This window comes from Polypterus senegalus, chromosome 15 (genome assembly GCF_016835505.1).
Source record: "Polypterus senegalus isolate Bchr_013 chromosome 15, ASM1683550v1, whole genome shotgun sequence".
Taxonomy (NCBI): Eukaryota; Metazoa; Chordata; class Cladistia; order Polypteriformes; family Polypteridae; genus Polypterus; species Polypterus senegalus.
Genome location: NC_053168.1, coordinates 77881508 through 77894824, shown reverse-complemented (window position 1 = coordinate 77894824; position 13317 = coordinate 77881508). Strand labels below are relative to the sequence as shown.

General features: G+C 38.4%; 1 protein-coding gene across 2 annotated transcripts in view; it reads right to left on the bottom strand.

Moving 5' to 3' along the window:
- Positions 1 to 11819, bottom strand: part of casd1 (CAS1 domain containing 1) — a 59775-nt gene extending 47956 nt beyond the window's left edge. Inside the window, exons 1-2 of one of the 2 annotated variants that reach the window (XM_039736705.1) lie at positions 11239 to 11819; positions 7278 to 7377 (exon numbers count right to left, since the gene is read on the bottom strand). In XM_039736705.1, the coding sequence (XP_039592639.1) occupies positions 7278 to 7377; positions 11239 to 11527 (389 nt within the window). In that variant the 5' untranslated portion in view covers positions 11528 to 11819. The remainder of the gene's footprint in view (positions 1 to 7277; positions 7378 to 11238) is intronic. The other variant, XM_039736706.1, reaches the window with a different exon arrangement.
- Between the last annotated feature and the right edge of the window lie 1498 nt (positions 11820 to 13317).

The window sequence follows — 13317 nt, the reverse complement described above, 5'->3', positions numbered from 1 at the left end:
CTGTTGCTGAGGTAGTATAATGAAATTTTACAAAATACATCAAATGTTAAGTGAAGTAGTATTGCAATCTTTTGTAAACAATTTACATAAACATATTAAAACAAACAATAAATAAACCTTCACATAAAAAGATCATTAATGTGGTCTTTTGTAAACAATTGTTCAAAAAAGTAACACCCAAACAAACCATAACACACATAGAGGCTTTGCATAAATGCAAACAGTGTGCATTGCATTTTTCTGTGACCCGTCATCTGCGCGCCGACAAAATCGCGAAAGTTTCATTAAATATGAATTACTAGTTTAAAGCATATATAATAATGTTTATTTTAGAAATCAATATTATGAGATGCGGAATGCCATCAGCACGGCACGCAGATAGTCCTTAAGATCACTCCCTGCATATGTAGGAAGGATTGCAGCGATTTTGTCGTGGCGATTTTGTTGGCGCTCACTTGTCAGTCGCGGTTTTGTCGGGGCACATATGTCTATCATGCTTTTGTCAGTGAACCCATTTTTCATTTAAAAAAAAGCATGATGTCTTTGTAGCTTCCAAATTTTTGCCCGAAGGACTGCCATGTAAATTAAATGTGAGGCCTCTTTGTGCTTTTGTTGGGCTGAGAGATGAAGCACAGCCGGGAAATATATAAGTACACGGAGAAGCTTTATGCAACAGAGCACTGAAAATTATAGCGACTTATATTATATAGTAAATATGAAAAAATCTAATTTTAAAATTGCTTTGGCAGCACACATTGTAGCGAGAGGTTAAAAATCGAGGAGTAACAAAGCTCTAGTGCTAGAGTGCTGAATGAACATCACAGAATAAACTATGCCAAAGGTAAAAATAACAGTAGACCCCTGCCTTCATGTGTTAAACTTTTAAGTGACTACAAAAAAAAGTTTCATCTGTATAAAAAATAAACATCACTTCCCTGCTTTAAATGCAAACGTTTTACAGGTTTATATTGTAATTTAGAAATAAGAGGCCTCTTGAAATTCTTTGTATTGACTTGTGTGTCAGTCCTTCAAGTCTTTGGCTAATGTGATAGCCCCTTTAGTTGGCAATGTACGGTAGCAAATCTTGCATCCAGGCTTGCATGTATCTTGCGGTTTTCTGGCCTCATTTGCCATAAAGCTGCCACTCCAGCTGACCTTTTTGTTAATTAAGTGTCAAGGCGAAAGTGCTAATTGAACTGAAGTTGCCGTCTTATTAAAAACTGTGAGTGGAAACAGGACTGCAATTCCAGTCATGCTGAATGAGACAGCCTATGAGGATCAACTGTTGAAAACCAGAGCGAATCGAACTACATTCATAATGTATGCTGTAGAATTGATACAATACAAATTAGTACTGAAGTAATCTTAAAATGTTAAAAATTGATAATTATCAGTATTTAAATACTTTTGACTCTAAAAGCCAATAAGAGAAACAATAGTATATGTTACACCAATCCCTTTCCCACTTGGACAGAGGCAGTGGTGCTGTAAGAATTATGTTTCTGGACTTCTCTAGCGCCTTCAACACCATCCAACCTCTGCTCCTTGGGGACAAACTGACAGAGATTGGAGTAGATTCCTACCTGGTGGCATGGATCGTGGGCTATCTTACAGACAGACCTCAGTATGTGCATCTCGGGAACTGCAGGTCTGACATTGTGGTCAGCAAAACAGGAGTGCCGCAGGGGACTGTACTTTCTCCGGTCCTGTTCAGCCTATATACATCGGACTTCCAATACAACTCGGAGTCCTGCCACGTGCAAAAGTTCGCTGATGACACTGCTATCGTGGGCTGCATCAGGAGTGGGCAGAAGGAGGAGTATAGGAACCTAATCAAGGACTTTGTTAAATGGTGCGACTCAAACCACCTACAACTGAACACCAGCAAAACTAAAGAGCTGGTGGTGGATTTTAGGAGACCCAGGCCCCTCATTGACCCCATGATCATCAGAGGTGACTGTGTGCAGAGGGGACAGACCTATAAATACCTGGGAGTGCAGCTGGATGATAAATTGGACTGGACTGCCAATACTGATGCTCTGTACAAGAGAGGACAGAGCCAACTATAATTCCTTAGAATGCTGGCATCCTTCAACATCTGCAATAAGATGGTACAGATGTTCTATCAGACGGTTGTGACGAGCACCCTCTTCTACACGGTGGTGCGCTGGGGAGGCAGCATAAAAAAGAAGGACGCCTCACACCTGGACAAACTGGTGAGGAAGGCAGGCTTTATTGTAGGTATGGAGCAGGACAGTTTGACATCTGTGGCAGAGCGATGGACGCTGAGCAGGCTCCTGTCAACCACGAGAGAAACCACTGCATCCACTAAACAGGATCATCTCCAGACACAGGAGCAGCTTTAGCGACAGACTGCTGTCACTGTCCTGCTCCACTGACAGACTGAGGAGACCGTTCTTCTGCCATACTATGCGACTCTTCAATTCCACCCGGGGGGCGGGGGGGTTGGGGGGGTTGTAAATCTTAACATTATACAAAGTTATTGTCTGATATAACTGCATTTTTATCAATCTTTAATTTAATATTTTTTTTTTTTTTTAAATCAGTATGCTGCCGCTGGAGTATGTGAATTTCCCCTTGGGATCAATAAAGTATCTGCGCCGAATGCCAGCAGGGAATCATGGACATTGGAGTTTTCCTTTACAGCCCTGCTGGATACCTTGGGGGCCAACAGAGGACGCTGCAGGGAGGCCCAGAAACTCTTACATGCCCTATAAACCGGAAGTATTATTCACAGCGACAGGGGAAATGACGTACTTCCGGGATGAAGAAGAGGACTTTTGATCTGACCCGGAAGTGATAGGAAGTCACGTGGACTGTAGAATCAGAAACACTTCCGGGTCAGAGAATATAAAAGGACTGTGGGAGATCCCAGTCGTTGAGCTGAGCTGGGAGGAAGGGTGGCAACGCATTTGGGAGACTGGAGGATTTTATTGATTATTGTGGATTATTTATGAGTATAGTCGTGTGGAGGGTGCTTTGTGCACATATTTGTTCAAATTAAAATTATACTTGGACTTTTATCTGGTGTCTGACGTATTGTCTGAGGGTTCAAGTGGACAACAGCGCCCCCTATCTGTCACACTATCTATCTATCTATCTATCTAATAGTGTTAGCCTTCAAAACAACTACTTCAGTGAAGGCAAGTGCAGAACATCAAAACTAAATCATATTGTTGCTTATCACAACGTAAATAAGACAAGAATGAATACACTAATTCGTTATGGAGTTATAAAAGGAGAGGGAACCAGTGGGGCAGTTCCATTGCGACTTCAGCACCAGTTAGATGGGAAAGGAATCACGATTTACAATTAGTATTATGACAAAAATAAATGGAAAAACTCTTTACAAATAAATAGAAGGAACTCTTTCAGCTGCGTAAATATGAAGGATCTGCCAAAGGCCAGTGACAGCAATGATAATGGTATGGAGGGAACAGTATTTGAACCAGTTCAGAGAATGTACTTGCATTGTAGGCAGAAAGCATGCAGAAACCACAGATAAAAGTGATCCTTTGTTTTTAGGTGCATGAATCGTAGGACAGAAATGCTTAGAATGCAGAATGACATTGTGAGCTACAAAGCGTGTGAGGCACATAAAAATACTTCAGTGATGAAACAAACACCAACTGGAAGAGGTATCCTTGTGTTGCCAGAAAATACGCATTTCAAAGTGAAATTCCTGTTCAACACAGCTTTTGTACCTGCAAAAAAAACTGAACCTCTTGCAGTCTACAGGATGCTGTGTTTTATACATAAGAAGGGACAAACTACTTGAAAAGAAAGACATGTGCATGTATTGTTGAATCAATTGCTCAAATAATTAAAATTGGCTAGGCAAGAGAGTTAAAACATGCTAGGTATATTTACTTTTGATAAAGCAGAGAGAGAACAGGATACACATTTCCTGAGGCATGCCAATGAATAGTGAACATGTTACTAAACTATACAGCCTGTATAAGTGGAAGCTCAGGGAAAAAAAAAAAATCACATTAGTGATTGTCACAGCTGACAGACATGTACTCTGGGCTCATAAAAGAAAATAATGAGCTACTTTCTGGTAAAATGGAGTTGGTGAAAGTGTTCCTCATTATTAGTGAATTATTACTATTATTGTGAAGTGTGAAAGAGCTTTTTCAGAGCTAAGTATATGGGCTTACAGCTGAAAGTTCATGTGAAAAGTTTAAAAATTTTGTCCTTCACCATCTATGACTTAATTAATGACACTCTTCACATTTGTTTCTGGTTTACTTTCAGGATCTTCATAGCCAGACGCCGGCTGGGAAGAACTTGTGCTTTGACTGAATGGTACCATTGAATTATTTGCACTGATTGCAGATTACGCAGTAAATCGGAATCAAGATGAAATGTTTAAAGATAATTTTTATACTTTGGTTTCATTAAATTGTGTGATTATATTAGGCCAGTCCATTGATTTTAGTTAACTAAATTAAGTTTTTATGTTTATGTTTAGTAAAATTATAACTGTATTGTAACTATCACTATAAATTAGTGTTAGCTGTCTGATGCCTGCAGTCACAGTGGGTCCCCAGCCCTAGACCACAATAAAGGTCACAAATGAAAAGATATTACACTTAAAAAAAAAAACCATCAGGACTGCAGAATGTCGGCACCAGTAACCTTTTAATTTAGTATTTATGCATGTGTTTGTGGAAGTGGAAGGAAACGTTGGTTTACATGGGAGAACATACACACTTTACTCAGACAATGACTGTGTTTGGCATTCCAATGCAGCAGTGCTAATAAGTCCTTTTCAATATCCATTATGTATACTGTGTAGGTGATTTGCAGGTGTGTACAAGACAGAACAACAGGTAATGCGTTGATTAGTGTTTCAAGCGCCTGGGTGCAATGTGTTATAGTAGTCCATTAGCCATTACCACTCTAAGAACAATAATGTTAGAAAAAACAATGTCAAAATGTTTCCAAAACAACCCCATGTGATGTTTTGTTGCTTAAACACATGATTTTATATAAATATTACTATCTAGCAGAGGAAAATATAAATACCCTTCTTTGTCACAAACGGTAAGTTATGTTCTTACTACTGTATAGTATGTATTAGAAAAGGATAACATATTATACAGGAACTTCTGATCTTCTTATTTAATATGCTACCATGGCTCTCTGTTTGTCTGTCCAGGATTTTTAATTACCTCTAACTTGCAAAATCGTTTGAACTACTGACCTGAAATTTGGTACACATATACTACGTGGCATCTACTATCCACTTTCGGTGTGATGATTGACCTCCAAGGTTATTCTTCTTTTTATTTTTATTTTATTGTAGAATCAACTCTCGGCAGTGGCCAGCTGTTCTCATTCTTACCACCTTTGCTGTCACTTCCCCTACCTCTTTATACCTTAAATCATTCTTGAGGCAGATTGAAGACTTAAGTGCCAGCTTAAGTGAAAATTTAATAGTAATTGCAACACAAACACGGACTTAATCAGTTTTAACAAGAAAAGATGCCAACAAAAGAAGAGAAGAAGCGGGCCGCTAGGGTAGAGAAAAGAAGAGCTGCTCAAGAAGCAGCAAGCAGATCAACCTCTGAGCAAACGAATGCTAAATGTACAGAGAAAGAGGATGAAAACTATGAATGCTCAAGTCAAGTGGATTCAATGCACGTTATTCTGCAGAGCGCCGTTACTGGTGCATAATATTTACAAAAAGTATGGAATTCAGTTGTGCATATTTTCACAGAATATTTATCAACAGTGTTGACACCGTTTTATGGCTTTATCTTGTAATGTGCCCTTGAACGGCTTAAAAGGCACTTTTAAATATAGTTTATTACTACTTGGATTTTCAACAAAAGAAATTTACTCTATGAGGATGTACGCCTGAAAAGTGAATGTCATATTCACATGCTACAGAATAATAACTCTTTAAACCAATAAATGTCTAAACAGTGTTCTTCTTAAATTTCCTAATTTAAGAAAAGACAGTAGCTGACTCTGGACCTGGATTTGCAGACTATGCACCATTTAAACCTTTCAGCTACTCCACAAACTGGATTGCCAGTAGTAGCAGCCATGTACAGTATACCCTTCACTGCTCCACCTGGTGGATTTTCAAGTTAGTGCAATCACGTTACTGAAAATTTGGGGTGCAGTATGGGTACGGTAACAAAAGATAACGTGGAAATCCTCACTCATTCTTCTTGGATGTATCTGTATATGCATTTATACATGTCAAGATATATTACAAAATCTTCATATCTAATAAAAAAAATAGATTCAAATTATTACTTTTTTAAAATGCTTAGTATCTTACTAGTATCTAACATTTTGCCCTAGTGGATTTAAAATAAATAAATGAACAACAAATTGCAATATGTTAAAGGACTGCATACTTAAAATCTGAAAATGTAGAAACAAAAACACTATATTATCAAACGTTACTAGGATAAATATGTACAGTACAAAGTTTTAAATATATCTCAGACTTAAATATTACTTTGGTGTCTAAGAGTATATTCAAACATACAAAAGCTCAACATCCTTGTTTATAGGCCATTTATCAACCAAGAATGCCTTACTTTACGTACTGTTCTCTACTATTGGATGGAGCTTGCATCCTCAGTCTTAACAAACCTGGCAAATAGGAGCACATGGCAAACTTCTGATTGCTTGGTGCTTTAAAAAAATGTACCTTATTACTTCAATCACTCTACATATAAAGACAAAGTACAGAAAGCTGAAAGCAGTTTGGTATTTATGACATGAAAAACAATACCATGTATAACAAGGAATAATAGAAAATAAGACTGATAGTAAAGTCTGGATAAATACTGTATTGTGGACTACATGGCAATTACCACCTATACTCTTCACTCCCTTAATACAAAAGGTTACAAACTATCTTAAAACGTTTAGATGATAACCTTCATCCTGTACTGCAGCAGCAGTTCTTTCCTCCAGGAAATGCTGTCTTTATTTATATAATGTCTTTGTCACCCAAATTACACACAGGAACAACTGGTTTGATGAACTTAAAATAACTTAATCAGGGTGAAATGATGAGTTGCTGGCAGGAATGGAAAAAAACACACACACAATAACTTAACAATTAACCTAACATACAAGAAAATGCCAGGAAAACATGCAAACGAAAACAAAAAATAAAAAAAACTTCCCACCAGTAACCACATAACATGTTGCAGTGTCTTAAAATATCTTTATATCGGACTTTTCACACATGTACCCACTACCTGAATGTTAAAAGTACTCACCTGCGCTTATATTTATGCATCATGCAACCATAAGGTTGCCACACACTCTCTCCAAGGAATCGTCCACTGGAAAGAAGCCAGTTACATGTGTCATCATCTGCTAAAATAAATAAATAACTTACAAAAATAAAAAATAACAAAACAATAATTTCAAAACTTTTACCGAATGATCTTTAACATAAATAAAAAAATAAAGATATTTAAAAATGTATTCATAAAAAAACTTGAGGAAAATTAAACTAGAGACACTGAATGAGAGCAACAGATTTTTTTTTTTAACTAAATTATACACTTGTTGTTTACACTGTAAGTAATATTAAACACACCCTTGATTGTGAACGGATACAAAACCTGATGAACAACTGGCTTTTTTTTATTTTGGTGCAGTGGTAGTGCTGCTGCCTCACAGTAAGGAGAACATGGGTTTGTGTCCTGGGTCCTTACTGCATGGAGTATGCAAAGCACTTTGAGTAGTGTGAAAATTGCTATGTAGATGTAAAGAATTAATTATTATCATTATAACTGAACGAACTCAATAAATGCTATGATTTTACTAATGCTTTCTCAATAGAAATATTTTGATAATTCATTAAATTAGGCTTTCTGTTTTGTCTCTATTCTTATAATTAATTTGAGTATATATAATACCTCAATGGAGAGCCTTTTTATTAAATATGAGAAGGTAAAACTAAATAGCTTAGCAAATTAAATTCCTTTTATCCCAATTGCCTGGATTGTATATTACTAAGAGTATACCAAAATTGTTCAGTGGCTCCACAAAAGCAAATAAAGAACCTTATACTGCACATTGTATAGTCCAGTACTTCGCTCTTGCAAAAACGGTAATGTGTTTAGTTGGTCTGATTACAAGCGTTACTGAAGAGTCCATAAACCAAATGTTAAAAATGGTACAAAAATTTTGTGAGGAATACTTAAATAACATGAAAGTAAAAAGACTACATTATTCACTAAACTTCATTCCTATCAAACATGCATAGAATACAAGGAGACTAGACATTGAGAGCAGACAAAAAACCTAATCGGTGCCATTTTCAGCTACTTTTAATCCGTTTGTATCAACAACCATACACCTCCCATTCAACAACATGCTCATACCATTTCCAGACAAATTTGGGAGGCTCTATGCAGGACTAAATGATTACCAGGTAAATGTACCTAAAATATAGCTCCTTTGTATATACATCTAACATGACCATTTCTTAAGGTATGTTAAAACAAAATAAAACAGAATTTTGTGTAAATGTGCTTATGAAAATATAAGTAAGATAGTAAGGATCAGATGTTACTTGAAATCGTACACATCACTAACTTTTAGTTGCTAGCATGTTTAAAATATTTATGTAGATAAGAAGCAGTTTTTAGTACCTGTATAATTTAATAATTTAAAGCAACAAAATGTCAGGTGAAGTCTAAATTCTCTGACAGAGCGGCAAGCTTGACTGACAAATTCAATCAGAATTTTTCTTCTTCAAATCTTTTTTTAAATCCCTGATATTTCCTGCTGCAGTGGGCCGGCGCCCTGCCCGGGGTTTGTTTCCTGCCTTGTGCCCTGTGTTGGCTAGGATTGGCTCCAGCAGACCTCCGTGACCCTGTAGTTAGGATGGATGGATGATATTTCCTGAGGGTGTGGGTGTTGTGGGTTTGTCTCTTTTAGTTTTGCAGCAAAAGTGGGTGGGATGGGTGGCTTCCAACTGAATGCATTTACAGAAAATGACTTGCCTCACAGAAATCATCTCTTCTAAATGTCAAATGTCATTTGCTGCATAAACTCCCCTTCTACTAATTTACACAGGAGACATAAAGTAAGCACATGAACTACATGCTAAAGATGTGCACATATGTGGACTATATGAACGTCAGATGACAAAACTGGCCAAAAAGAATGTTTCACACAGAAAAAAAGCAAAAATTGGCTCATTTTCAGCTTGTCATTACAACAAAATGTCTTCTTTGTAAGGTGAAACTCAAGTTTGTTTAAGAGCCCTAGTAAGCAGGATCACAGAAGCATGCTTGTTTTAAGGATATTTAGTGAGTTAGGCACAGTTGTGGACCAACATCTGCCTTGTGTGTTTACTTTTCTGTTGTCTACAATGTTTGCTTGCTATCAGGGCAGCACTATGCAATGGAGTCAGCTTTCATTTCCCTCACTCAGTACTGTGTTACAATATATAACTTAACTTTTCACATTGAGATAAAACAACTATACTGCGTAAGGCAGGGCATTTTTACACTTGGATCTGTACATTCACATTTTTCTTACTGTTATAGCTGTCCTGCTCTGTGATGCTCTCAGGTTTTATGAAGGGTTTGTTGTAAATTTCCATATCTTCAGTTTCAGCCACTTATTTTTGAATAAGAGTTTTTTTTCCTCTTTTTGCAAAGCACGAGTAATTATTACAGTGACAATTTTAACATTCTGTTACGAAAGCAGAAAACACCTGGGAAATACATACTGGGGGGATATGCGTTCAGCAAATGAAATGTTATTGGAAAAGAAGCATTCAAAGAATGCATAAAGGCGTTCATTTCAGGGGCCTATAGCTGACATCAGGTGGCACACACAATGGAATGCAAAGAGCAATTGTAGTTAAAGAGCTGAAATAGCTAGCCTGAGATATACTTGAGATATAATACTGCAGACAAAGAGATTGGCATTTTGGATTCCAGCAGTAGGCATGCTGTAGCCAAGGGCAGTGGCATCATTAAGGCAAATTAGGCATTCACCTAGGGTGGAGATAATATGGGTGGGGACAGGCACACGGGTTAGCAACCGAACAGCTGGTTGGCACACTAATAAGCTTGGCTTAGAACACACCGGCACTGCCTGTAGCACACATCTATATTATTTTTAATAAACTTATCAAACAAACTACCCTCAACTCAATTTAATTTTGCTTTAATGACAGTGCAATATAAAGCACAGCGGTTCGATGTTGGATTACCAAGGCCAGAGTCTTGTGAAACAAACTACTTTTCTTTTGAAAAATTTATGAATAACCTTAATTAGAAACCAATTTAATTAAAAGTTAGGTATGATTCACTCTTTTGAAAGATCTATGAAGAACTGAGATTGAAGCACAACATGCATTACCACTACCATATCCATTTTTGTTTCACAGGCATGGCATGTGAACAGTGAGTTTGTTTTTCATTCCAAACATCAATTAATCAAAAGGATCAACAAATATATAAACATAGTTGATTCCAGCCATGGGACTGAAGCAGAACTGATCAAACATGTGTAAGTCTTCACCTCCTAGAACTGAAGGGGTATTTTCAGTTGATATAGTACACACAAAAACCATAAACTGGTGAGAACTTAAGGAAAGTCTTGCTGAGTGATCTGTTTAAGGAGATGACTTCTCTCACCAGTGATAAGGCTGAGATTAATTAAGTCTACTGTCAGAGGTAAACCAACTCTGCTTTAATAGGGAGGATATGTGGTATTTCTAAGGTTGTGAACATGAATGTTAACGTCTTGTTATCTCTGGAACGGGTGAACCATCTGTCATCGCTGCTGGGATGGGGGCTCGACATCCGAGGGGAGCTTTCATGGGACTCGCGGGCTTACCCACTTCGCGATCACTTCCAGGCAGGGCTCATCGTGCTGTTGAGCAGCCTGGTGCCAAAGAAAAGGCGAATCACTCAAGAGTTCACTAAGGGATTGTCTTAAGGAGAGGTGGTCGGCGCGCCTGCTGACAGTCAACGTTTGACAGCTGGACGGAGCGCGCGCGCGCGCGCGCTGCCGATGGTGTAGAACCTAACGATTCTAATATGGAACAAAGCAATCAACAGTACCTACACCTCGGAGTTGCAAGTTAAAAAAAAACCCTGGCCACCGAAACGAAAACATTATTACATTTCTTTGCAGCAATAATCAAAGGAGACTCGTACACAACAAATCTCGCAGCCTGTGCCGTCCCGACCCCACAATGCTTACCTCCGTAATACAGACGGACGGAGTGAAGTGCAGTGAGCAGCACCACAGCAACGAAGGCAAGAAGCTTGGCATTCTTGATGCTAAAATGCTGGTTAATCTCTCGCTTGCCTAGGCTATAGGCCAAAACCGCCATCTTGGCTCCTCCATGACAACAATCAGATAGCCGAGCAGCCGCCGAGGAGCAGTAGCGAAGGGGCTGCACGGAAGAGCCGGTCGAAGGGGGGGCAGCGTCAGGAGCGTCTGTGCTGCTCGGTGCTGCTCCCAGCGCTGGGGCTGCCTGCTCGATCATCGCACTTTCTGCAAAGCCGTTTCAAAATTACTTCGACTGTGGTTTTGAAAAGAAAAATTCCAGTGGGACAGTATTGAAAAAAAGAGTCGACAGTTTCCGAGGAGTTTATATCCAGTCTTCTTGACATTTAATGTCAGGGCTCGTCGATAGGCGAGGCAGTGCAATAGAAATAACGTAGTAACACGTTTAACAACTTCACGACAAAACAACTGAAACTTGAACTTGCAGTCCAAAGAGCGCATTTGAAATGAACAACAATGAAGCAGTAGTTGTCTTCCAGCAGGTTGTTGACTTTTTGTAGGTCATGTCACTGAAAGCAAAGCACCATCTTGCTGTTTGATTTGTGATGCGACGTAAAGCACTGTGCCTGTCATTTTCCAGACCACCTTTTAACCCTTGTGTGGTGTTTGGGTCCGTGAAACACATTTTAAATGTATACTGAGAAGAAAAAAAGTACATATTTTTTCCAACGTGAGATTCAATGTCCTTGGATTACTTTTGCTGAAGAACATATTCATTCATTTTTATCCAGTACATGCTGTGTGACCCACATTATTGGTGGTGTTCAGAGGAAACTTTCCATAAAACACAACTTTAGAAGCATAGTTTCCAAATTCTCAAAACTAGACATCCCTACCAGCATAACCTCATTTCAAGGAGTTGCTTCACTCAAAGGCTGAATATTTAAGAACAGAATTTCTTTAATCGCAAACCTCAACTATTAAACACTCATCATATACTGTACATACAGTTGCGCTCATATGTTTACATACCCTGGCAGAATTTGTAAGATGTGTACCACACGTTTAAGAAAAGATGACTGATTGGGCAGACATTTAATTTACTTTTAATGGAATCCATATTAAACTAAGAGTCATCACAGAACAGCACAACCATTAAACAAAACACAGTAATAAGGAAAATAATGATAGTCGCTGTTCAAAAGTTTGCATACCCTTAGGCAATACCCTGTTTATTGCCCACATTAGCATCAATGATGGCATGCAGTCTTTTGTGATAGTTGTGGATGAGGCACATGATTTTCTCAGGTGATAGAACTGCCCATTCTTCTTAGCGAAAAGCCCCAAGGTCCTGTAAATTCTTGGGTTGTCTTGCACGTTTGAGATCTCCCCAAAATGGCATAATGAATTGAGGTCAGGGGACTGCGATGGCCACTTCACTTTTTTCTGTTGCACCCACCAAAGTGTTGACTTGGCCTTGTGTTTTGGATCATTGTCATGTTGGAAGATCCAAGTGCGCCCCATGCGCAGCTTCTAGACTGACAAATGCAAGTTGTCCTCCAATATTTTCCGGTAACATGCTGCATTCATCTTGCCATCAGTTTTCACTAAGTTACCTGTGCTGCTGTAGCTCACACACTCCCAGAACATCTGAGACCCAGCTCCATGCTTCACAGTGGGGATGGTGTGTACTTTTCGTCATTAAACCATTAGAATACTCTAGATGAGAACAGGCCATTCAGCCCAACAAAGCTTGCCAGTCCTATCCACATATTTCCTCCAAAAAAACATCAAGTCGAGTTTTGAAAGTTCCTAAAGTCTTACTGTCTCCCACACTACTTGGTAGCTTATTCCTAGTGTCTACCGTTCTTTGTGTAAAGAAAAACTTCCTAATGTTTGTGTAAAATTTACCCTTAACAAGTTTCCAACTGTGTCCCCATGTTCTTTTTTTTTTATTAATTTTATTACAATCCATACAAAGCAATCAAGATTTTACAAAAAGAAAAATTGAGTTAAGAACAGATCGATCCCCATGTTCTTGATGAGCTC